The sequence below is a fragment of the Pezoporus flaviventris genome, unplaced genomic scaffold (assembly GCF_033815535.1).
Source record: "Pezoporus flaviventris isolate CSIRO_AGI_PZ_B2104156 unplaced genomic scaffold, CSIRO_AGI_Pfla_v1 ptg000025l, whole genome shotgun sequence".
In the NCBI taxonomy this organism is placed as follows: domain Eukaryota; kingdom Metazoa; phylum Chordata; class Aves; order Psittaciformes; family Psittacidae; genus Pezoporus; species Pezoporus flaviventris.
This window is the reverse complement of record NW_026892573.1, coordinates 31,991,811-32,014,683: the sequence shown is the minus strand read 5'-3', so window position 1 is coordinate 32,014,683 and position 22,873 is coordinate 31,991,811. Positions and strand designations below refer to the sequence as shown.

Here is a 22,873-nt window from a genome sequence, read left to right as displayed (position 1 = left end):
TGCCTCCGAAGGGCCTCGGGACATGTGGGAGAGATAAAAATCACTGAAGCACAGTCTAGGAGCTTAGAAATGCCAAAAATGCATTTGAACGCGGAGCACTTGCAAACATCCTGCCTGGCTCCTGGTCTGGCAGCGCACCCAAAGGCAAACAGAGGGAAGTCCTGTGGGGAGGTGATGAGGAAGGAGTTGGATGATTTGGGTCAGTTCATAGAATCCCAGAATCCCAGCCTGGTTTGGGTTGGAAGGGACCTTAAAGCTCATCCAGCTCCAACCCCTGCCACGGGCAGGGACCCCTTCCACTAGAGCAGCTTGCTCCAAGCCCCTGTGTCCAACCTGGCCTTGAACACTGCCAGGGATGGGGCAGCCACAGCTTCTCTGGGCACCCTGTGCCAGCGCCTCAGCACCCTCACAATAACAAACTTCTTCATTATCTCCAACCTGAACTTCCCGTTTCAGTTTGAACCCGTTACCCCTTGTCCTATCACTACAGTCCCTAATGAAGAGTCCCTCTCCCGCATCCTTGTAGTCCCCTTCAGACACTGGAAGCTGCTCTGAGGTCTCCACGCAGCTTCTCTTCTCCAGGCTCAACAGCCCCAACTTCCTCAGCCTGTCTTCATACAGGAGCTGCTCCAGCCCCTGATCATCCTCGTGGCCTCCTCTGGACTTGTTCCAACAGCTCCATGTCGTTTTTATGTTGAGGACACCAGAACTGCACACAATGCTCCAGGTGTGGGGTCTCCCCTTCACACAGCAGAGGGGCAGGATCCCCTCCCTGAGCTGCTGCTCATGCCCAGCACACGGGGGGGTTCTGGGCTCAAGCGCACACTGAAGCCGGGTCACGGGGAGCTTCTCCTCACCCAGCACCCCAAGTCCTTCTCCTCAGGGCTGCCCTGAATCACTTCTCCACCCAACCTGTAGCGGGTTCTGCCACATCTTTCAGTACCTTGGGCAAGCAGCTTAATTGCCCCATGCCTCAATTTCCTGCAGTAAAACAGTGTCAGCAGTAAGAGAAGCACAGATTCTGCAGTCATTTCATCCACGTTTCAACCATAACTCCAGACTGGTCTGGGTTGGAAGTGACCTTAAAAGCTCATCCACTTCCAACCCCCTGCCATGGGCAGGGACACCTTCCATTAGAGCAGCTTGCTCCAAGCCCCTGTGTCCAACCCACCCTTTAAATGGCCACACAGTCTTGCCCTACTCTTGCCCTTCACGTGAAAGCTCTCCCTTTCCAGCATCTTTGCCGAACACCTTGTGCAGCGCACAGAGCCACAGCTGCAGGACAGATAATAACACGTTTCACAGCAGCAATAAAACAACGGGAGCCATAATTTCTTTGAACTTTGGGTCAAACTTGTTGTTAGCCAAGTCTGTAAGGACTCCTGTAGTAAATTACATACGTCTCTTTATCGGCAGGACCATAAAGTAGAACTTTACAATCCTTCTGAAGGTCACGACTCTGCCACAAACAGTAAGAGGAGACAATAAATTCAACCCCAAGACCCCCATTTCTGTGGCTTTGGAAGCATTGGTTAGATCTGTGGAATGAGAACTTGGACAATCTTCATGCCAGCTCTTTCTTATTTCTCCTTTTGGACCCATCTCCCAATTCACCCTAAGCACAAGGCAGAGGTGAAAACAACAGCAAGAACGGCTGCTATTGCATTCAGCAGCAGCAAAGCCACCTTTATCTCTATACACACATTTAATGGAAACAATGAGCAAAGTGTTTCTTGGCAAATTAGTGGCTTCTCTCCCCCCCCCGAAGCAAAACACATCTATAAACTACTTCCAAAACAATCAATATGAGTCCAGCAAGCAAAACTGAACATTTCCCATCAGCGCCTTGGCATTCCCTCAAGCAAGGGATGCTTTAGAAATACCAAAGAAACTGGAGGGAGGAGTGCTGAGCTGGGCACCTTGCTGCTTTCACCTTTTCCCAAAGGCAGGTAATCCAGCTAAAATCCCTGCGCTGCTCTGTTGGCTTCTTAACATTTGGCCAAGAGATGCATCTTTTTGTCTGTGCTCCTACAGAAGCTGGTGCGACCGTCCAAGATCCAAACACTGCAACGTAAATCATAAGGGAGAGAAGAGCAATCTCTGTTATTAGCTTCAGAGCACGCGTTTGCTCTCCTGTGGATTTAAAAACGGGAAGACCGAGACACGGTGTTAGATCTGCAGGTAGTACTCTTTTAATTAAAACCAGAGGACTTTGGGATGCTTTGATCCTGAGCATAAGGATATTAAGTGAAGGGATTATCTGATACTCTTGAAGTGAAAACAAAGGTTTTCCCTCTAAACACTCTCCTGAGAGGCTGGCATTTGGTTATGCAAAGTTGATGGGATTGCTCTTTTGTTCCCAGCGGTGCTGCTCTCCCATCCCTCTGTCCTAACGTTGCAAAGCCACAGATGCGGTAATCAGTGATGCTGATTCTTTCCTCTGATGCTCACACTGAGGATAAACCTGCAAAGAGGCTTTGAGGAACTGGAACTTGAGGAGATACTCACCAAAGGGATGCTGGAAGAGGCCGTGCTGGTTACCTGGGCTGGAGAGCTGACCGCGTACCACACTGAGAACACCCCAGTGTAAGGCACTGCACTGGATGTTCAGGCTAAGAGAGGATTCCCATGTGCAAAGAATAATGGCTTTTTATTTGAGGAAGTGTCAGTTTTGATGTGGCTTCAGCCTTTCCCACAGTGCAGGCTCTAAGAGAAGAGGTAGCACAGAAACCTGCTTCAATCTGAGCAATTCGCAGTGTGTTCCCCTGCCTACAGGTCCAAGAGCAGTGACCTCCCCTCTCCCTCCACATTCACTTCCGCTTCATTCCGGGAGAGGAGATCCGAAGGAAATACATGACATTCCACATGGAAATCCCAGGGAAAACACGTCGCATTCCTTGGCAATACCAGCCCCTGTTGTATATACATAGCCCGAGGCGAACAATGCCAGCCTGGAGGGAGAGAGCAGCTCCCACCCTTGCTGAGTACCCAGATATCAGGCTTCTCACAGGAGCAACAGTCTCAGTATGAACCCTAAGCAATATCATCACACACGTGGACCTCAGCCTCTCCCATCACTAGGAAAAACAAGGCATGTTTAAGGCTGTTTTCAAGACTGGACAACCCTTTCTTCTCCCTTCAGAGCCTGAATGTTCCTTTGGTTAGTTCTGGGGACAACCCTGCTCTCCTCCTGCTTATTCTGCCATATTATATGGGGTAGTTCTTTTCGGATGAGCTCTTAGACCCAAGGACAATGTCCCCTTAGCTCAACCCTGTCCGTCGGATCTCCAACTCACCAAATACCTTTGAATGAAACAGAAATACATGTAGAAGATGGGGGAGACTGCTCCTCTTGGACACCTAGTTGGAAACACATGAAGAATCACTCACAGTGCATCCTTGCTCCATCTTTCTTACCATATACCCTCATAAACCTACCACCTACAAATCAAAGGTTCAACCTACTCCTGTCCTGCAGTGACCTCTTATCAAGGCAAAGAATGAAGGGTGGATTATAGCAGTTCTTGGTTCTTGCAAGCTGCCACCTCCTATCGGGGCCTAACAACCACTGTTTGAAACAGCCCTGCCATCCTTCCCTGTGACTTGTGACTCATGACACATTGTCCTAAGATGTTCTGGCACCTTCAATTGTCTTCTCTACACCTTGTTTTTCACTTGTCCTTGGTTAGCCCCACCCTGCCCATCAGACCTGGCATCTGACAGCGGGATCAACAACCTCCTGCTGATGCCAAACCCAGCACTGCCAGCCCAGAGCTGCAGTGGGGATGAGAGCAGAGTGAGCAGGGGATGGATTTGCCATCCATCCACTGTTTTCAGAGATGGGCTTCCAGTTCAAGCACTCTCATTTACAGCAACTGTGGCAGAAGCAGTGACTAAGGATCTCAGTGAGGACACTGGCTCATCACACACAGTGTGGAAGGGGCTGTTTGGCAGCTGTACTCCTTCCACATCTTTCTGCTGAGAGAAGTAATTCCAAAACATAAAGGCAACAACATTTAAGACAATGCATTAAAGGGAGAGATGGTCCAAATGCAGGAAGACACTTGGGTGTCTGATGTAGGAACTCAATGGTTGCAAAGGGAAGGCAGGTGCTTGAACTGTTTTGTGGAACCAGACTTACCAGCTCAGCCTGGAGTTCAGCCTGGAGAAGGTTCCTTAAGGGGAGACCTTAGAGCAGCTCCAGTGCCTAAAGGGGCTGCAGGAAAGCTGGAGAGGGGCTTGGGACAAGGGCCTGTAGGGACAGGCCAAGGGGAATGGCTTTAACCTGCCCGAGGGGAGACTGAGCTGAGCTCTTAGGCAGAAGCTCTTCCCTGTGAGGGTGCTGAGGCGCTGGCACAGGGTGCCCAGAGAAGCTGTGGCTGCCCCATCCCTGGCAGTGTTCAAGGCCAGGTTGGACACAGGGGCTTGGAGCAAGCTGCTCTAGGGGAAGGGGTCCCTGTCCGTGGCAGGGGGTTGGAAGTGGATGAGCTTTAAGGATCCTTCCAACCCAAACCATTCTATGATTCTATGAACCGTACCAGGCAACACAAACCAGCACATGCACAGTTAACACCTGCCTGATCAAGCAGACAGAGGACATACAGACCCAATCTCGACATGCAGGGGTTACCCCAGTGCATGCAACAACCACCCCACAGTAATGACCTTGTGGTGATGTTGTCTGCAGGATCACATCACTCAAAAGCCCCAGCCATGGACCAAACTGAAACGTGGCAGGTGCCACATGACATAAATATGTATTTTTAGGCACTCCAGGTGCAGTATTATCCAGCCTTACTCAAGAGAACTGTGACTGCAGCATCACCAGCGCAATGCTTGTTGATTACCCCTTTTCAATCTCTTTCATCTACTTGGAAAAGAAGTCTTCAAGGCTGCTCTGCAGCCACTTCACGTTGTATGTGCCAATTTACACAGCACATTGCTAACGTTCATTAGCAACAAAGCTGTCACCTTGCTTTTTCTTTCTATATATTGTTTATACTGCAGCAGGCTTGGGCTCCAGAGCGGTAAGCACTATGTAAATGTCCATGTGTTGGGTTGTGATAATTTGGAAGGGAAGAAGGATGCTGGAAACCCTCAGTTTAAGTCCCAAATAAACCACTGGTTTCCAATTGCCTTCGGCAAGTCACTTGATGTCCCCATAATCCTGTCTTCAAAACAGAAATGAGTATTTCTTTACCTGGCAGGGAAGCTGAGAGAATAAAGCCATTACAGACGGCAAGGAGTTCAGATCCTAGGGTGATAAGCAATTACTTAATACATATGCAATGCTTGGGAGCATATGCTGGTTGTTTCCAAATACAGACAGAACTTCTTGGTCTGATGAGCACACAAGAGGTTTTCTCAATAACCACAATAAAAAACCAGAGCAACAAGAAAAACACCAATAAATTGCAAACTGGCTCTGGAGAGATGAATGAACTCTCATATAACTATTTCTTTGTGCCATGGACATGGGCTGTCTCAGGGACAGAAAACAGATACCTCCTGCAGAAGCTGGGTAACTACTTCGGGTATACTGAAAGGAAACATCTACCCAAGACAATGGAGAGAACACTATGATGCCAAGTGCTATGGTTTTAAAAGAGAAGAAACCATGCAGAGTTACAAAACAACCCAGCGTACATCTTTATTGATGATTCACAAACTCAGACATCATTCACCTAATTCACTCCAGTGGTTCCAATGTGGTGTTTTTCCTTGCTAGATTTGGCTGATTCTTCCAAGGTAAACAATATCTGCTTTCAACTCGGGGTGGGGACATTCATGCTTTACAGTAGCCGTTTCGCAAGAGCAAGTGCATCACAGCCATGGCAATACTTCCCAATTTTATAGCACTCAATCTTCAAAGCACCGTTCAGGCATTTAATGAATGCCTGTTACAGCCTCACAGCATTCCTGGCTCCCAGGCCATTTTAGGTCACACCTCTTTATTAGTATTTCACATAAAACCCTCACTACTCCCAACAACGCTTATCCAGTACTCCCATGGCTTGTACTGGTCTCATGAGTATCTTAACCCTTTAGTTAAATGGGATTTATTAACACTCCTGAAGCACACTGAGGACACAAACCGCTATCAAACGTGCTTCCATAATCTTACCAGAACACCTATTCTTTTCAATAAGCCTTTATTACAGGGACCAAGAGTTGCACTGATACAAAAATGACCTTGATTTCCCACTAACCCACACTTTGTCATACCTTGCCATGTTATACCCATTTAGCACACCAGCAGTTTTCTCCACGTGAGTCAAGCGCTACAGGAGACAGGAGTGAGAAAACCTGGGGAAAGGAATGACATCTTTGATGTTGTCCACTCCCAGGATGTACTGCAGGTAGCGTTCAAAGCCCATGCCGAAGCCTCCGTGGGGAACTGAGCCGAACTTGCGGAGGTCTAGATACCTGTAATTTAAACACACAGTTACATTTGCAGCCTGCTGGAGAGGGGCTCTTCACCAGGGACTGTAGTGATAGGACAAGGGGTGATGGGTTTAAACTGAAACAGGAGATTCAGATTAGATATAAGGAAAAAGTTCTTAATGTGAGGGTGCTGAGGCACTGGAATGGGCTGCCCAGAGAAGTGGTGAATGCTCCATCCCCGGCAGTGTTCAAGGCCAGGTTGGACAGAGCCTTGGGTGCCATGGTTTAGTGTGAGGTGTCCCTGCCCATGACAGGGCGTTGGAACTGGATGATCTTGAGGTCCTTTCCAACCCAAATCATTCTGTGATTCTATGTAATCAGAGTGAGCTTTTTATTGTGGGTTTTGCTTTTCATCCTCATCACTTCCTCTGATCACTGTGGATTTCTGCCAGCACAGGTGGTGGCGATCAGGGATGTGAAGAGGAGCAGCTCCCTGACAGGCAGAACTGTGTTAGCAGAAGCCCTAAGTGCAAACACAGTTAAAGCAGCCCAGCTACGCTTTGCTAATACACTGGAGCCTGTCTTGGTTAGGAGCAAGAACTCACTTGTGAATGCTCCATCCCTGGTGGTGTTCAAGGCCACGTTGGACAGAGCCTTGGGTGCCATGGTTTAGTGTGAGGTGTCCCTGCCCATGGCAGGGAGTTGGGACTGGGGGATCTTAAGGTCCTTTCCAACCCTAACTATGATTTTATGATTTGGGTACAAAGAACAGCTCTGCTCATATTGAAAGCATCTTGGTAAGTTTTAGGATCTAAAATACTCCCAGCAGAGGCACAAACCCCAGTTCCTGTAGAATCACAAAACATTTCCGTTGTTGCAGATGGGAGTTGCCTGCTTGGGTTTCTTTAGCTCTTGCCATGCTGGTGTGGAAATCTGCCTTACGCTAGTCTTTTTCTGTCTTCTTTTTAATAGTCAAAGTCATTTCCAGTAATTTCTCAGAAGACTAAACAGGTCTTGCTGTCCCCCCTTCAGATCTCCTTTTGTCTCTTAAGGTAATTACAATGGGGTTTTGTTGCTTTTTCCCTAATCACTCTTACGGATCGAGTCATTTATTTCCACAGTAAGTCAGCAAAAAATCTTGGACGTATCTTCTCCACAAAATGAGACCTGGAACAAGACATTTCATATTGGAGAACAGCATCTGAACAGCACAGGAAACTCAGAAAACATTTGGAAGCAGATATTCCAACTATATAGGTGTCAACAAGACTATGATGGTTCTTCTCTGGAGAAGAAAAGCCTGCGTGGAGATATCAGAGCAGCTTCCAGTGCCTGAAAGGGGCTACAAGGATGCTGGAGAGGGACTCTTCATCAGGGACTGTAGTGATAGGACAAGGGGTGATGGGTTCAAACTGAAACAGGGGAAGTTCAGGTTGGATATAAGGAAGAAGTTCTTTACTGTGAAGGTACTGAGGCACTGGCATAGGGTGCCCAAAGTGGTGAATGCTCCATCTCTCGCAGTGTTCAAGACCAGGCTGGACAGAGCCTTGGGTGCCATGGTTTAGTGTGAGGTGTCCCTGCCCATGGCAGGGGGGTTGGAACTGGATGATCTTAAGGTCCTTTCCAACCCTAACTATTCTATGATTCTATGATTCTTTAGAGTTCCCCATTTCCCAGCTGGACTGTGACTGCTGTGAACTATATTTGCAGCTATAAATTGTCACCAACAGTTTTATTTTAATAGGAGTGAAAAACATCTCAGTGGTTCTATTGATTTATGGGGCCACTTCTGAGCTTGCTGTGGCCACAAAGTTATTCTTTATATGAATGCCCTATAAAAAGGATTGAGTGACTCCAGATGCGTTACATGCTTCTAATCTTTGTGTGTATTTAATCATCCCAGTTTAAAGAAAGAGAAATCAAGTACACTGTAATATAAATGCAAATATATGTTTTACTACTTAGGCAGTGGAGTAGAGAGGGAGAAACACTGTGGAAAAATTGAAGATTGGATTGATTGCAGTAAATGGCTTCCCAGGTTTTAACTGCTGCTAATGAACTGTGAGGAAAAGAAGTATATTTGTGTGTATATATATTAATATGTAAAACATACATTATTGTATGGCTTAAATATACATCTATTTAAGCATACTTGCTTGGATGTCAGAATTTTGTTGCCTTGAAGACTACATTTTAAGAGTGAGGTGGAAGTATGAAGACAGGCTGAGAAAGTTGGGGCTGTTCAGCCGGAAGAAGAGAGGATGCGTGGAGACCTCAGAGCAGCTTCCAGTATCTGAAGGGGGGCTACAAGGATGTTGGAAAGGGACTCTTCATCAGGGACTGGAGTGATAGGACAAGGGGTGATGGGTTCAAACTGAAACAGGGGGAGCTCAGGCTGGATATAAGGCAGAAGCTCTTACCTGTAAGAGTGCTGAGGCACTGGCACAGGGTGCCCAGAGAAGCTGTGGCTGCCCCATCCCTGGCAGTGTTCAAGGCCACGTTGGACACAGGGGCTTGGAGTAACCTGCTCGAGTGGGAGGTGTCCCTGCCCATGGCAGGGGTTGGAACTGGATGAGCTTTAAGGTCCTTTCCAACCCAAACCATTCTATGATTCTATGAAGTAATGCCACTGATCGACTCTACTTGTAAAATAAAACACTCTCCAATAAATTCTACATCTGCAAGAGATCGCCCTGGCAAGCTCAGTTTGACACTGTGCCTTTTATAGCATATAGAATCATAGCATGGTTTGGGCTGGAAGGGACTTTACCATGAAATATTGTTTTCCTTTGCAGGTCATTAGCAGCAGTTAAACATCTGGGAAGCTGTATTTATTACACTCAATCCAGCCTTCAGGTGCTTTTTCCCCCAGTGGTTTTCCCCTCTACTGCCCAAGTAGTAAAACCAGAAGCAAACTTTGTAAAATCATAGAACTTCGTAATTCTTCCTACTAGCACTGACACAGACTTAGACTCTGAACTTAAACAGGGGAAGCTCAGGTGAGATTTAAGGAAGAAGTTCTTTACTGTGAGGGTGCTGAGGCACTGGAATGGGTTGCCCAAAGAAGTGGTAAATGCTCCGTCCCTGGCAGCGTTCAAGGCCAGGTTGGACAGAGCCTTGGGCGACATGGTTTAGTGTGAGGTGTCCCTGCCCATGGCAGGGGGGTTGGAACTGGGTGATCTTAAGGTCCTTTCCAACCCTAACTATTCTATGGCTCTATAAAGTGCAGTTATGCCTATACTCCAAGTTGTGCAGCAGGCTTAAAAGTGAGAGATTCATAAGAAGTATTTGAGTTTCCATTAATACACAGGAACTGCCCCTGGGGAGCTCCACTCAGCAGCTTCTCAAGGCTTGACAAGGAAGATGATGGGCAGATCTGATGCTGAGGGTGGTGGTGACTTGTGAAACAGGAAAGACCTCGTAAATGTGAGGGATGTGGGTGCTGGCCCTGGCAGATCAATCTGTACCAGCCCAGTAGTTCTGAGCAGAACTGGTGACAGCTCTGGCTGAAACCAGTCACACAAATAACAGCACAACCATTTCTGATGACGTTTGTAAGCATATCTCATCCTTTGCAAAGACAGTTGAGACTAAGCCCAGCATCTTTCCTCTCCCTTTTGCTGGCAGCAGAGTTTATAAAGTCATTCTAAGGAGATGAAATAACTCAGCTTCTTCCAGATGAACAATAATAATAAATTCTACCCTTTCTTATCCAGGGCTTTCATCTGTAGATCTCAAAGCACTCGGAGAAGCCATCCTGGCAAAAGGAGCAAAACAAAACCCATTAAAGCTAATGGAAAAAGTCCATTGAATTAAACATGCTGAGGATCAAGACTGTGAATCCTTTCTGATGACTGTGCTTAGAAGAAGGAAAAGAATTGAGAAATTTTCCATTCTTCCCAGATGAAAGAAAAAGTAACTGCCTGCAGATGATGAGAAAATTCCCTTTAGGACAGAAAATGCTCCCTGAGGTTTTCCTTCATTCAGCAGTCTCCAGACATTGGATGTTTCTCACCTCAAACACAGTCATGAACTAGTCTTGCTATTCCTCCTAATAGCTCATACTTAAGAGGAGAGCTGAGCCCTCCCTTGGCAACTGGGGGACTGTGGAGCATATTTCCACGGGGAAATAAGTTTCTGTGACCCCAGCTAGCCCCAGAACTCATATTCTGGACCTGGAGGTCTTCAGAGATTTGAATCTTACTGAAGTATGTGCTGCAACAACATCCCCCAGCAATGAATTCCAGGAGCTTGTTATGTGCCAAGTTAGAAGAGCATTTCCTTTCATCCTTTTAAAAACCTATACCCTTTTATCATCATCGCCAGCTCCTGTGCTGCATGGCAAAGCACTGTGAACATCAACACTCTCTTAGTGACCATTCATGAGCAGAGTGTATTCTCTTCGGTCTCCTTTCAAAACAAATCTTGATCTTTTGTGTAACCCCCTTCGTTCTACTGAAGCCTCTGCAGCTGGTTGGGAAAAAGGAAAGCTGAAAGAATAAAGATATTGTGGTGCATGAAGTTTTATATCCTACTGGAAAATAATAGCTAATGAAAGGCTAATGAAAAACTACTTTGAAATGCCATTTGCAGGATCATTTTGTTGAGTGTTTCAGGACAAACATCACCAGGCTCTGATCCTGGGTTAAAGGCTGGCTTTTTTTTCAGGCTCTGCTACAACTTCTGGGGGATCCACAAAGAAAGCATTCAATCTAAAACACTCCCATTGGCATGAGAGGGTCTGGGCATGGTTTGGCTGGCTTTAGCACTGACTTTGTGCCTGCATCTGTATGGCCCAGCCCAGCGCTCTGGTTTCTCCCCAAAGCAGGAGCAATAGGATTAGGAAGCTGCCAAGGACAGTGGTGGGCTACTCATCTTCACTGGGCTCTGGAGGACATTAAAGGTAGATTGAGCTGAGCTCTTAGGCAGAAGCTCTTCCCTGTGAGGGTGCTGAGGTGCTGGCACAGGGTGCCCAGAGAAGCTGTGGCTGCCCCATCCCTGGCAGTGTTCAAGGCCAGGTTGGACACAGGGGCTTGGAGCAAGCTGCTCTAGTGGAAGGGGTCCCTGCCCATGGCAGGGGTTGGAACTGGGTGAGCTTTAAGATCCCTTCAACCCAAACCAGTCTGGGATTCTACGACATGAATGCTGTCACTGGCCATGGATTGCAAGTGGCTCACCAGTGATGCTGCTCCTGAAGTCCAACTCCTTCTTTCTACCCTGCCACATAAGGACCCAACAGAACACTCTGGCTTTAAAGGAAACTAGGAATTAAAGAGCCAAACACATCTCAATCTTCTCCATCTACAGCAGGAGCAAGGCCAAAACAACACAGTAATATAAACTGTAAGACAGCAGATAACACCTGGTCTGCCACTGTGTGCCTTTATCCGTGTTACACCAGAATATAAGGTACCTAGGCTGTAAAGGGCTCAGCATAAGGCCATCTTCTTCACTGATGTGCATGATGATAACCAGAGTGAGGAAATGGGTGCCTTGCATGTAGAAAGACTGTCTGAAATGCTGTTCAAGCTGATGCTAGCGATGTTGTTCATTACAAAGTACCTGCTCCGTTATTGCTTGTGCTAAGCTGGCACCAGGAGGCTGCAAACAGGATCAGGTCCCCTGTTTACAAGGCAGGGAACTGAAGAAGATTCAGAGGAGTCTGACCATGTCCCTTTATCTACTTCTGAAAAGCTTTCTAAAAGATAAGGATGGGCAGAAGCACAACAGCATTTCACATCATCAGCTGCCTCTCTGCCCACTGACTCTTGCACAAACAACACTCCTGAAGCCACCCTAGAAGTCAGCCTCCACAATATCCTCATGCTTAATGGGAGAAGAAAACAGGCAGAAACAGAGATATGGCAATATATAAGGGATATCAAAAGGGATAGCATCTCATACAGCAGACCACTATTAGTCAGCAAGTATTATACCGAAAAGGGAATGACTCAACTGTTCTTCAAGGAGTTTGAGAGCCAACTTTGGAGACTAAATTCAATCACTAAATTGGAGGAGATTAATCTCAGTCTCTCCTGCCACCTCCACTGAAAAGATGGACGCTGGCAAACCATCTCCCTGTTTTCTGGCTTAGTGTGGACTGTAGTCCAGAAGCATTCAGGATTAGTCCTCCTACCCTGCACCTCCCTAGCACATTAGACCCTACTATGTCAAGGAGTAACAACAGTATTCTCTGGGAACGTGCATCCTATGGAATGGAATGGAGGGAACAGAGAAGGAAAGAGTCTCCAAAACAAGCTGACAGAAGGAAAGAGTTTCCAGAATGTGATGCAAAGGGGTGATGGGCAATGTTGTAATCTTCTCTTTTACAGGAAGCATGAGGCAGAGCTGTGCTATTCTAGTCATGCTGGAAGGCTCTTCCACTGAACACCAGGCTTCCTAAGGCTGTATCGCAGCATCTAACCACACAAGTGATCATCCCAGTTCAGGATAAGCCTTCCCTCAGATGAGGGAAGTGCTGTTTGCAAACAGATGACATAAAGGTCTGTCACGCACTGGGCTGCTCCCAAGTGATTCCATGCTGTGGAAATAGGAGAGTGAAGCATCTTACACTTACTCTGCTTTCTTTCAAGGCAGCCTCCCTAATGAGCAATCCAAATACTGCAGACTAGTTGAATATACTCTTTTAAATCCAAACTTCTCCACAGTAGCTATTACAAAGTACATCCCAATAAACACTTGTCAAGAGGAACATTAGGATCCTTCTGTCATTTTAATAGGCTAACTTGTTAATTCAAAGGTTGAGCTGTCTCCTTTGCTGGACAGTTTTAATTGCTTCAACTGCTTTGTTAGGGAAGAGTTTTCGACCCAACTGCCCTGCCAATTGCAAAGGGAGTTATTCACAGAGCTGCTAAAGGTCACAGAGTGCTTGTGGTTCTCTAACCTGTTTATCTCATGCAACGGCGGTCAGAATCTATTCAACTCTGAACACAGCCTAATGATTTAATATCAAAAATCATTATGGGTTGCAAATTAATCCACTTCATGCAATACTGAAAGGAATGACCTGTGCTGTGAGTGGACAAATCAGGAAGACAAACTAAACAGCATTAGATTAAATGATGTTTAAAGGAACCGCCTGTTCCACTCGGACTGGCAGCGATGGCAACCGGGCCAAGAAATGTCCCCTCAAGAACAGGATCAACACAGTTGTTTAAAGAGTCTCAAAATAAGAAATAGAGCTTGAAGACCAAGACAGTGTCTTACCATTGGTAGGTATCTGCGAGTCCTAATCTGTGGAACAAAAAGAAAAGCCCTTGTAAGTTAAGGAACAGCAGAGATCCACACAAGCAGCACTTGCCTGGAAGAGAATGCTACAAGGAAAGGGAGGCTCTGATGATTAAACTCAGTCCAAAAAGGAAAGGCAGGAGATGAAGGGAAGACATGCTCAGTGGCTGGCAGTTCTGGTAATTAGCAGACAGTCTTGAACAGGTTCCCACCATGCTTCTTAAAACATGAAGTTTGTTTTGTCAACATACAGGGTTGATCCCAGCTTCATGCAAAGACTTGTGCATGCTCTTAACTTCAACCGTATCACTAAACTCTGCTTCTGAATGTTTGGAGAGTTCAGGCCTGAATATTAAGTATACAAAGACATGCAGCCAATAAAACCTCATTTGTGAGTGACTCAAAGCCTCTCCACATGTGTGGCTACGTGGCTTCCCTCCCATAATGCACGAACTCACTGAACGTCTGCAGCTTTATTAATGTGTGTAACTTCTGTAAAGCTACTAAATAAAATAGGCTTTTCTCCAGGTGCCACCAGTGAACCCTCTCTCCTTTTCCTGCCTTGGCAGAACCAGAGCAAAGCTGGGCTTTTTCCTATTTCTCTGAACATGAACAGAAAACCCTGAGAGCAGAGACCAATTCTCTCATCTCCAGTGCACTGCAGCTGTCACTGACTACAACTCGGAGAGCTACTGTATGAAGCATGTACTAAGGAGACAAGAATCCTCCTGTTCTTTATTTCTCTGAGTTATGCTGGGTCTGCAAGAAGGAGAATTTAAAAGCTTCAACAAATTACTTGGGCTCAGCAGATCAGCTCCTGAGTACTCAAAACTGGGAAAAACATGTGAAAAGAGGTGTTACTTTTCCAGGTCATCCTCAACGCAGAGCGGTACTTAAAGGTCACTCAAGACATGCCAAGTGTGAGGTGTCCCTGCCCATGGCAGGAGGATTGGAATTGAATGGTCTTAAGGTCCTTTCCAACTCAAACCATTCTGTGATTCTACGTGCAGCTTGAAACACTTCCTATGGCTTCCCTGACAAACAAGGAAGTCTGGCTTCAACTTCCACATAGACCCTTCCTCCAGCCCCACACCTCGAGGGCTGTAAATTCCAGATCTCACTGGCAAACACTGCAAGTGCAAATGTGCAGCAGGCAACACCATACTTTGCTTCAGCTGAAGCATACCTGCTTTGGCAGAGTTTGCAAGGAGAACAGCAGGAAACACAGGGAATAATATCCTATACTACAGACTGAGAGCCAATGGTCTGGTGACTTTAATGGCCCTGCGCCTTTTGGATTCGCTATGCTGAAATGGATTTTGCTCTTCTCCATTGACTAGATCTCTCTTTGTGAGCACGTGGCTGAGTTAAGCAACAAATTTAGGGGGCCTACAGGGATGCTGGGGAGGGACTCTTCATTAGGGACTGTAGTGATAGGACAAGGGGTGATGGGTTCAAACTGAAACAGGGGAAGTTTAGATTGGATATAAGAAGTTCTTTACTGTGAAGGTGCTGAGGCACTGGAATGGGTTGCCCAGGGAGGTTGCGAATGCTCCATCCCTGGCAGTGTTCAAGGCCAGGCTGGTCAGAGCGCTGGGTGCCATGGTTTAGTGTGAGGTGTCCCAGCCCATGGCAGGGGGGGTGGAACTGGATGATCTTAAGGTCCTTTCCAACCCAAACCTTCTGTGATTCTATGATTCTATAAATTCATTCCCAGTGTGTAAATGGTGTAACTCTGGGATTAATCCTCCTCCCAGAACTGCTTTGCACAAATGTATGACTGGTCCAAATGGAAGCGTTCAAGGCCAGGTTGGACACAGGGGCTTGAAGCAAGCTGCGCTAGTGGAAGGTGTCCCTGCCCATGGCAGGGGGTTGGAACTGGATGAGCTTTAAGGATCCTTCCAACACAAATCATTCTATGATCCTATGAATAGTTCTTTTGAACAATCAAGGAATCACAGAACAGTAAGGGTTGGAAAGGACCTTAAGATCCTCCAGTTCCAACCCCTGCGCCATGGGCAGGGACACCTCACACTAAACCATGTCACCCAAAATGACATGATTAATTGTCTATGGGACTAATTGTCTATGGAGAATTGTTCCATCTATTATGTCAATTGTTGTTACCTAAACATCAGTTTTGATATTCTGACACTGAATTTAGCCCAAAATTACTTAAAGTCACATCATCCAGAATAAAGCAACAGGGAAGGAGCCTGTATGACACAGTACAAGTCCCAGGCTTCCCACAAAGCTATTAGTAAAGAACCATATTCTCTGAAATGATGGCACTGGGGCCAGCTGCATCACAGTGAGAGAAGCTTCTAACCAAAATTGCAGGTCCTCGGTTACACAATGTGATGACAAATATATCCAAGCTCTGCCTACGTGACAGCTTCCACCTTTGCAACCCAATCTCAGCCTCAAAAGCTGCGAAGGAAAGGCGAAAAGATGAAATGCCTCACATCAGACCCTGATCCAGATAGTCCCAGCACATCTGAGGCATTCTGCTGCCTTAGCATAAAACAGACTTGTTCTCTGATGAGCTAAAGCAGAGAGGCAGTTTGCATACCTACAGCAGAAGCACAAGAACTTCATCAGTTTGTGATCACCTACTCAGTTAAACAGCTATCTCCAAGACAAAACCAGGCTGCCTTTAAATACCATCACTTGCCCTTCTGCCCCTGTCCTACCAACCACTGAGGGCTGCTGAAACACTCTTGGTCAGGCCATCTCCTGGCATCTGTGGGTTTTCCATACCTCTGTAAGCGTGACTCCAGGAAGGGCAGTCGCTCCTCTCTCAAGCTGCCTCCACACAACTCCCCTACTCCTGGCACCAGGAGATCAACTGCTGCAACCTTGAAAGAAAGAAAACTGCTTTAAGCCACACCATACAGCCATACGTCTATGGCAGAAGTACAGCTGACACTGATGGTTGTTTGTAATTAGGTAAAGTACTTGCATGTGCTTGAAAAGTCTCTTGTTGACAGGGGAAGGCTGGGAGGGAACTTTACAGTGATAACCATCAGTAAGTCTGCAGAAAACCTAAATGAGTGCAGTGACGCTCCAGACTGAGGACATCTACAGCAGGCAGTATGAACTGAATCTCACCAGGTCACTCTGGAGATAACCTATGTGCGTAGGCAAGCCTGTGCAGGGTATAAAGAACCCAGTAACAACTCAGAAGGAAGCAAAGACACACTGGCAGCTTTCCTGAAACCCTGACTCCCTTAGAGTTTAAGCTGCTCTGATGCTGCAACTTGTGTTTATCCACAGCTGCCCCCATTTCTTCAGCCAGCACTAATGGTAATGATACCAATGGATAAATGGTCCCAGGGTTACCACTTCTGCTGTTAGGTTTGGGCTGGCAGTTTCCTCTGTATTCTAGAGATACTTTGCTTATCCCATAGTTGAACTGCTGCTAGAATTAAAGCACTGAAGTACCACAGTGGTACAATGTGGGGTAGTTGCTCCTTCCAGCAGAAGCTATGCTTCCAGTTGTCTCAGTTCAACTGGGAATCACGCCTTCAAAGCATGAAACTTGTGAAAAAAAGAGCTTACTTCTTGTGCCCATCTGCTGTTTGAGGATTACATGGATGCCACATTTGGACAACAAGAGAATCATGGACTACTCACAGCCATGCAATTGTCAGCATTTCACCCAGTAGTGCAGAAGTTTACCAGGAAAATAAACTACAGCAAACTTCTCTTAAGGGACTTAAACAAAAACTGAACACTATCCAGCTCCTGAATCTTCCCCATCCTGTTGTTCCTGCTTTAAGGATTTAGTCTACAACAGGAAAAAGATTGGAGAGGATCACCTGATGGTCATATCTTATATTCAACTTGCATGCATGCATGTATCTACCTATCTATAGGCTAAGACACATGCCTAGCCAAAGAAGCGTTGGAAGTGTGACCCACAGACTCACTGTGTGCTGAGGTCCATCTTCATTGTCCCGCGTGTAGAAAGGTTTGAGGTCATATGGGTAGTTAATCACAAACACTGGAACCTCACCACAGTGCTTCACCAGGTACTTTTCATGCTCCGTCTGGAGGTCACAGCCCCACTGTAAAGACAGCAAAAGGGATTGGGATCCTGCTCTGGTGCATCTTGCCTGTGGCAAGAGACCCAGCAAAATTCCTGTGTAGGAGAGATGTGCAGCTCTGAATAACATGAAACAAAGCACAGCAACTTCTCACACAGGCCATCTGTTAAGCAGCATTTTATGAGTTTTAAGGCAGAGTAAAGCAATGAAAAGATCATGGTCTGACTTTCACAGAACAGGGACAGATCATCCCTGCATCAAGCCCAAGCATTTAATATCAAACCCCAACCAAACAGAAAATAAACCCCAAAACCACACTCCACACACCTCAAGGGAAATAGGCACCTATCCAAAGTCAGCTTGCTCAAGCCAGCAACACAGCCTTATTTTAGTATTACCGTTGGTATATAGGAAGCAGCTTTGCTAGGCTGACCGCTCTCTTCCCCGCTGGGTCCTGTTACATGCTACATTAATTCTCACTTAAGAAAACCCAGCATCCCATTAACCAATTCTCTGCTATTAGAAACCATGGACATTTGCAATGCCCTTCGCATCTCCTTACTTCCAGTGATGTTATAAATTCTGTGGCTTTTGACTAGAGACCATTATAGGATGTGCACAGAATACCAGGGGAGTGGAGAGGGAAGAGGGGAACAGACATTCTGCAGACTCCTTATCTGAACTATGTTTGCTGTCTCAGACCAAGGCAGTACAGACAGAGGATTTAACAACATCAATTTGATGGATGGACCACTCGGTGGATAAAGAACTGGCTGGATGGCTGCACACAGAGTTGTGGTCAATGGCTCAATGTCCAGCTGGGGACCAGTAACAAGTGGTGTCCCTCAGGGATCGGCGTTGGGACCGGTCTTGTTCAACATCTTCGTCACTGACGTGGACAGTGGGATTGAGTGTGCCCTCAGCAAGTTTGCCGATGACACCGAGCTGTGTGGTTCGGTTGATACGCTGGAGGGAAGGAATGCCATCCAGAGGGACCTTGACACGCTTGTGAGGTGAGCTGATGCCAACATCATGAGGTTTAACCATGCCAAGTGCAAGGTCCTGCACCTGGCTCGGAGCGATCCCAGGCACAGCTACAGGTTGGGCAGAGAAGAGATTCAGAGCAGCCCTGAGGAGAAGGACTTGGGGGTGTTGGTTGATGAGAAAATGAACATGAGCCGGCTTCAGTGTACGCTTGCAGCCCAGAAAGCAACCGTATCCTGGGCTACATCAAAAGGAGCGTGACCAGCAGGTTGAAAGAGGTGATCCTGCCCCTCTACTCTGCTCTCCTGAGACCTCACCTGGAGTATTGTGTGCAGTTCTGGTGTCCTCAACATAAAAAGGACATGGAACTGTTGGAATAAGTCCAGATGAGGCCACGAGGATGATCAGGGACTGGAGCAGCTCCTGTATGAAGACAGGCTGAGGAAGTTGGAGCTGTTCAGCCTGGAGAAGAGAAGCTGCGTGGAGACCTCAGAGCAGCTTCCAGTACCTGAAGGGGCCTATAGGGATGCTGGGGAGGGACTCTTCATTAGGGACTGTAGTGACAGGACAAGGGGTAACGGGTTCAAACTTAAACAGGGGAAGTTTAGATTGGATATAAGAAGGAAATCCTTTCCTGTTAGGGTGGTGAGGCACTGGAATGGGTTGCCCAGGGACGTTGTGAATGCTCCATCCCTGGCAGTGTTCAAGGCCAGGTTGGACAGAGCCTTGGGTGATATGATTTAGCATAAGGTGTCCCTGCCCATGGCTGGGGGGTTGAAACTAGATGATCTTAAGGTCCTTTCCAACCCTAATGATTCGATGATTCTGATTTGAGGTTCTACACCCACTCGTACACAGAGACGAGACAGTTACCCACGGACTACGAAGGTGGCTTCAGCCCAGAGCGTTATCTTCCTCAAAGCATCAGACTGAGATGAAGATAAATCAGCATACATGAGATGCATGCTCTCCCTACTGCTCTGTGTGTGTGAAATCGGGTAAAACACGAGTTTTAGAAAACCACAGAATAACAGACTGGTTTGTGTTGGAAGGGACCTTAAAGCTCCTCCAGTTCCAACCCCCTGCCACAGGCAGGGACACCTTCCACTAGAGCAGCCTGCTCCAAGTCCTGTCCAACCTGGCCTTGAACACTGCCAGGGATGAGGCATAATACCATAACCTAAGAGTATTAAAAACAGTAGCATATGATTTTTTTTCCCAGTCAACATCCATGTGTTGGAAAGTCAATGGATTCCCTTTACTTACATCTCGATTACATGCTATTTTGACATGGGTTTGGTTTGTTAGTCCTTGTCAAACTTGTGGTGCTCTCCTAATATTATTCCTTTACTTGATGACTATTGCAGCATCTCTCCTTAGATGATTGCTGCTGAATCCACAACACACTCAGCGCTACTCACATGCAAGAACATGAAGCACCTCTGCTAAAGTCTTGGTCCTTGAACAGCAAACTCAACACTTCCTTCCCTGCATGCTCCATGTTCTCCTGCTACAGATCTGACTCCTTACATTGTTCCCATTGCAACCCTAAAGGGCAAAAGTGATACCTGGGTTGCAAGTGTTCAAACACCCCTTGGAGGGAGGTATGTTACTGTATGAAGTTAACTCTTGTGGTATTAGAATAAAAGCAGAGCTATGAAGTTCAGGCTGGTTGTGAGCAGGCACAGGGACAAACCACCAGGGAACCACCTACCTCTGGCTTGAAAGTGAACGCTTGAGAAGCCTGCTTCAGAATTTCCACTGCTTTGCTGTAGGAAATGCTGCAGAGGAGGAAAAAAAAAGTCTTTAAGATAACTATGAGAGGAATAACAAAGTTTTCTGGCTAAGAGCCGCGCTGGAAAATGAAGGAGGCATTTCCTCCCCCCCCACCATGCCAACTTGTGCTGTGATGTCAGACTTCCCAGCAACGCTTCCCTGGATAGAAACCAAACCCCATTTTATATGGCAAAGAAGGCTGTTTTCCTGTGCTACATGCAGGGCAGGAAGTGCCAAGCTCTCCAGATACTTTTGCTTTATTGCGATGTTGCATTTGAGTCAGAAGTGAGCTCTGCAGAGAATTGCTTCTTAGAAACTGGTGGAAAACATTTCCTCATTGGTATGGCTCCAACAACACCGCTCTCCTGTTCAGGATGGTGTTAGGCAAAAATAACAGCCCAGAGTGCAAAGGGCTTGGAGCTCAAACATTTTCACTTTACTTTGCGAAGACCTTGACATTTATCTCAGGCTGGAAGGGAGGAAAAAGTGCTTTACAATGAGGGTGGTAAAACACTGGCACAGGTTGCCCAGAGGGGTGGTGGATGTGCCACCCTTGGAGACGCTTAAGGCCAAGCTGGATGTGAGCAACCTGATCTAGTTGAAGATGTCCCTGTTCATTGCAGGGGATTGGAACTGGATGGGCTTTAAAGGTCCCTTCCAACCCAAACTATTCTATGATTCCATGATTTGCAGCAATGTTTCTCTTCTCCTCTGACTCATCTGAGAGTGGATTCTCCACCAGCTCCCACCAGAACAGAATAACAGCATCATGGCAGAGCAAACAGAGAAAGTGCAGTGGAAGATGCTGCAGGTTTGACAACTGGAAATCAAGACTCAGTGGAAGACACTTTTGCTGACACGTTTTCCATGTACCAAGCAAATGTTGTGGGCAGAGTGAAGAAAGAATAACCTGATCCCTATGATTTGATCTCTCTGTATCACTGGCTAAATCCCATTATAAACCAAATTCCCTAAGGGGCACAAGCTCCTTACACCCGGCTACGAGGTTTCACTAATACAGGGAAGGCTTCTGGTGGAAATACCTGAAGAAGAAATCTATTCCTCCATGTGTTTGGGTTATGTGAGGCCATGGTCCAGGTGAGGTATAGCACTGGCAGAGGTTCAATGCATGTAACTGATGTGTATAAGCCAGGAATGCCCCTGCCAGCAGATGATGAAGAGGGAAACAGAGAGGGAGAAAGAGATGGGCTGAGTCACTCTTTTTTCCCTTGGACCATGGGAGAAGCTGAGTGCAACTCTGTCCTCTTGGGAATACAGCTTAGGTTCAAAGAGAGAAGGACTGAGATGGGGAGAGACTGACTTCACTGAGGTCTCCCACAGTGCTTAATGCAGGCACGAGGCACAGGGAGGATCTATCATCACTGTATTGCCCAAGGGTGGCTGTAGCTTAACAGGAAAACCAGTGCTGGGCTGAGCAGCCCTACAGTGCTCTGGGCCATGGAGAGCATCATTATTTGAAGAGACAGGCAAGAAAGTGTAGGGAAGGAGACGTATTCTTGAGGGCCAAGGAGAGAAATCAAAACCCTTCAGTTCTTTAGCACACAGGGAACTGGGAAAAGGAGCTGCACAAGCAACTGGAAATAGAAAACTAACTGGGATGTTACAACAGCAAACAATAGCTTCATAAAAAGGGAGCCACTGGAGTGGTAGCTTGAAGAAAGGCAGAGCACCAAAGCCAAACCCAAGCAGGGCAGTGAGGAAAGCACTGTGCAGGTACATGCTGGAAGGAAGATATCCATATAGAACAAGGATCTTGCCCAGGGAAGCCAAAGGCCAGCAGATTCAGATGCCAGTCTCATGCAGTACAGTACAAAGAGAACAGCAATTCATGCTCTTTTGGAGACGTCACACTAACCCAGAAGTCATTGAGCTGGGAAAGGAAAAGGACATGCACAAAATAGGAACTCTTCCCCCAAAAGCCCTCTTCCAGATCACTTTGAAACACAAGTACTTACATTACAAATCTCTTCTTCAGCATTTGTTCCAACCTGCCCTTGGTCAAAACAAGAGAAAATGAAAATGTAAAGCTACTCTTAAGGGTTCAAGGAACCAGAGGAAACTCAGAAAAGCACCTCCTTCTAAGTTCTAATGTGCAAGTCTGCATTGACATCTAAATACGGGTCAAAATCCCAGCTATTTAGTGCTTAAAGGGTACCACATTACAGCAGCTGATGATTCAGAGGTTGGATGATGTGACAGCGACAGTTCTGCCACATGAGCTACCAGCTATAGAAAGTTCTGTGTCCTCCCTCTGTTGTCCTGAACACTCACTCAGCCTCAAGACTGACCTTTAGCTCCTCATAGTTTGTTAACATGGGACAACACAGGAATAAAACAACAAAATTAAGCCCCCTATAGTAAAAAGCCCCCCAAACGCATAAATTGCAGCTCTTTCCTGTCACATTTATTAC

General features: G+C 46.6%; 2 protein-coding genes across 4 annotated transcripts in view; both read right to left on the bottom strand.

Annotated features, from left to right (window-relative positions):
* GAB2 (GRB2 associated binding protein 2) overlaps positions 1–3,389 on the bottom strand; it is a 101,553-nt gene extending 98,164 nt beyond the window's left edge. The window contains exon 1 of the mRNA XM_061458077.1: positions 2,509–3,389. The gene's annotated coding sequence lies outside the window, so the exon portion shown is untranslated. The remainder of the gene's footprint in view (positions 1–2,508) is intronic.
* Positions 3,390–5,625: 2,236 nt separating this feature from the next.
* Positions 5,626–22,873, bottom strand: part of NARS2 (asparaginyl-tRNA synthetase 2, mitochondrial) — a 62,429-nt gene continuing 45,181 nt past the window's right edge. For 2 of the 3 annotated variants that reach the window (XM_061458081.1, XM_061458083.1), the window contains 6 exons: positions 22,418–22,455; positions 20,380–20,446; positions 17,565–17,702; positions 16,393–16,490; positions 13,612–13,638; positions 5,626–6,426 (listed from right to left, as the gene is read on the bottom strand). In XM_061458081.1, the coding sequence (XP_061314065.1) occupies positions 6,282–6,426; positions 13,612–13,638; positions 16,393–16,490; positions 17,565–17,702; positions 20,380–20,446; positions 22,418–22,455 (513 nt within the window). In that variant the 3' untranslated portion in view covers positions 5,626–6,281. The remainder of the gene's footprint in view (positions 6,427–13,611; positions 13,639–16,392; positions 16,491–17,564; positions 17,703–20,379; positions 20,447–22,417; positions 22,456–22,873) is intronic. The other variant, XM_061458082.1, reaches the window with a different exon arrangement.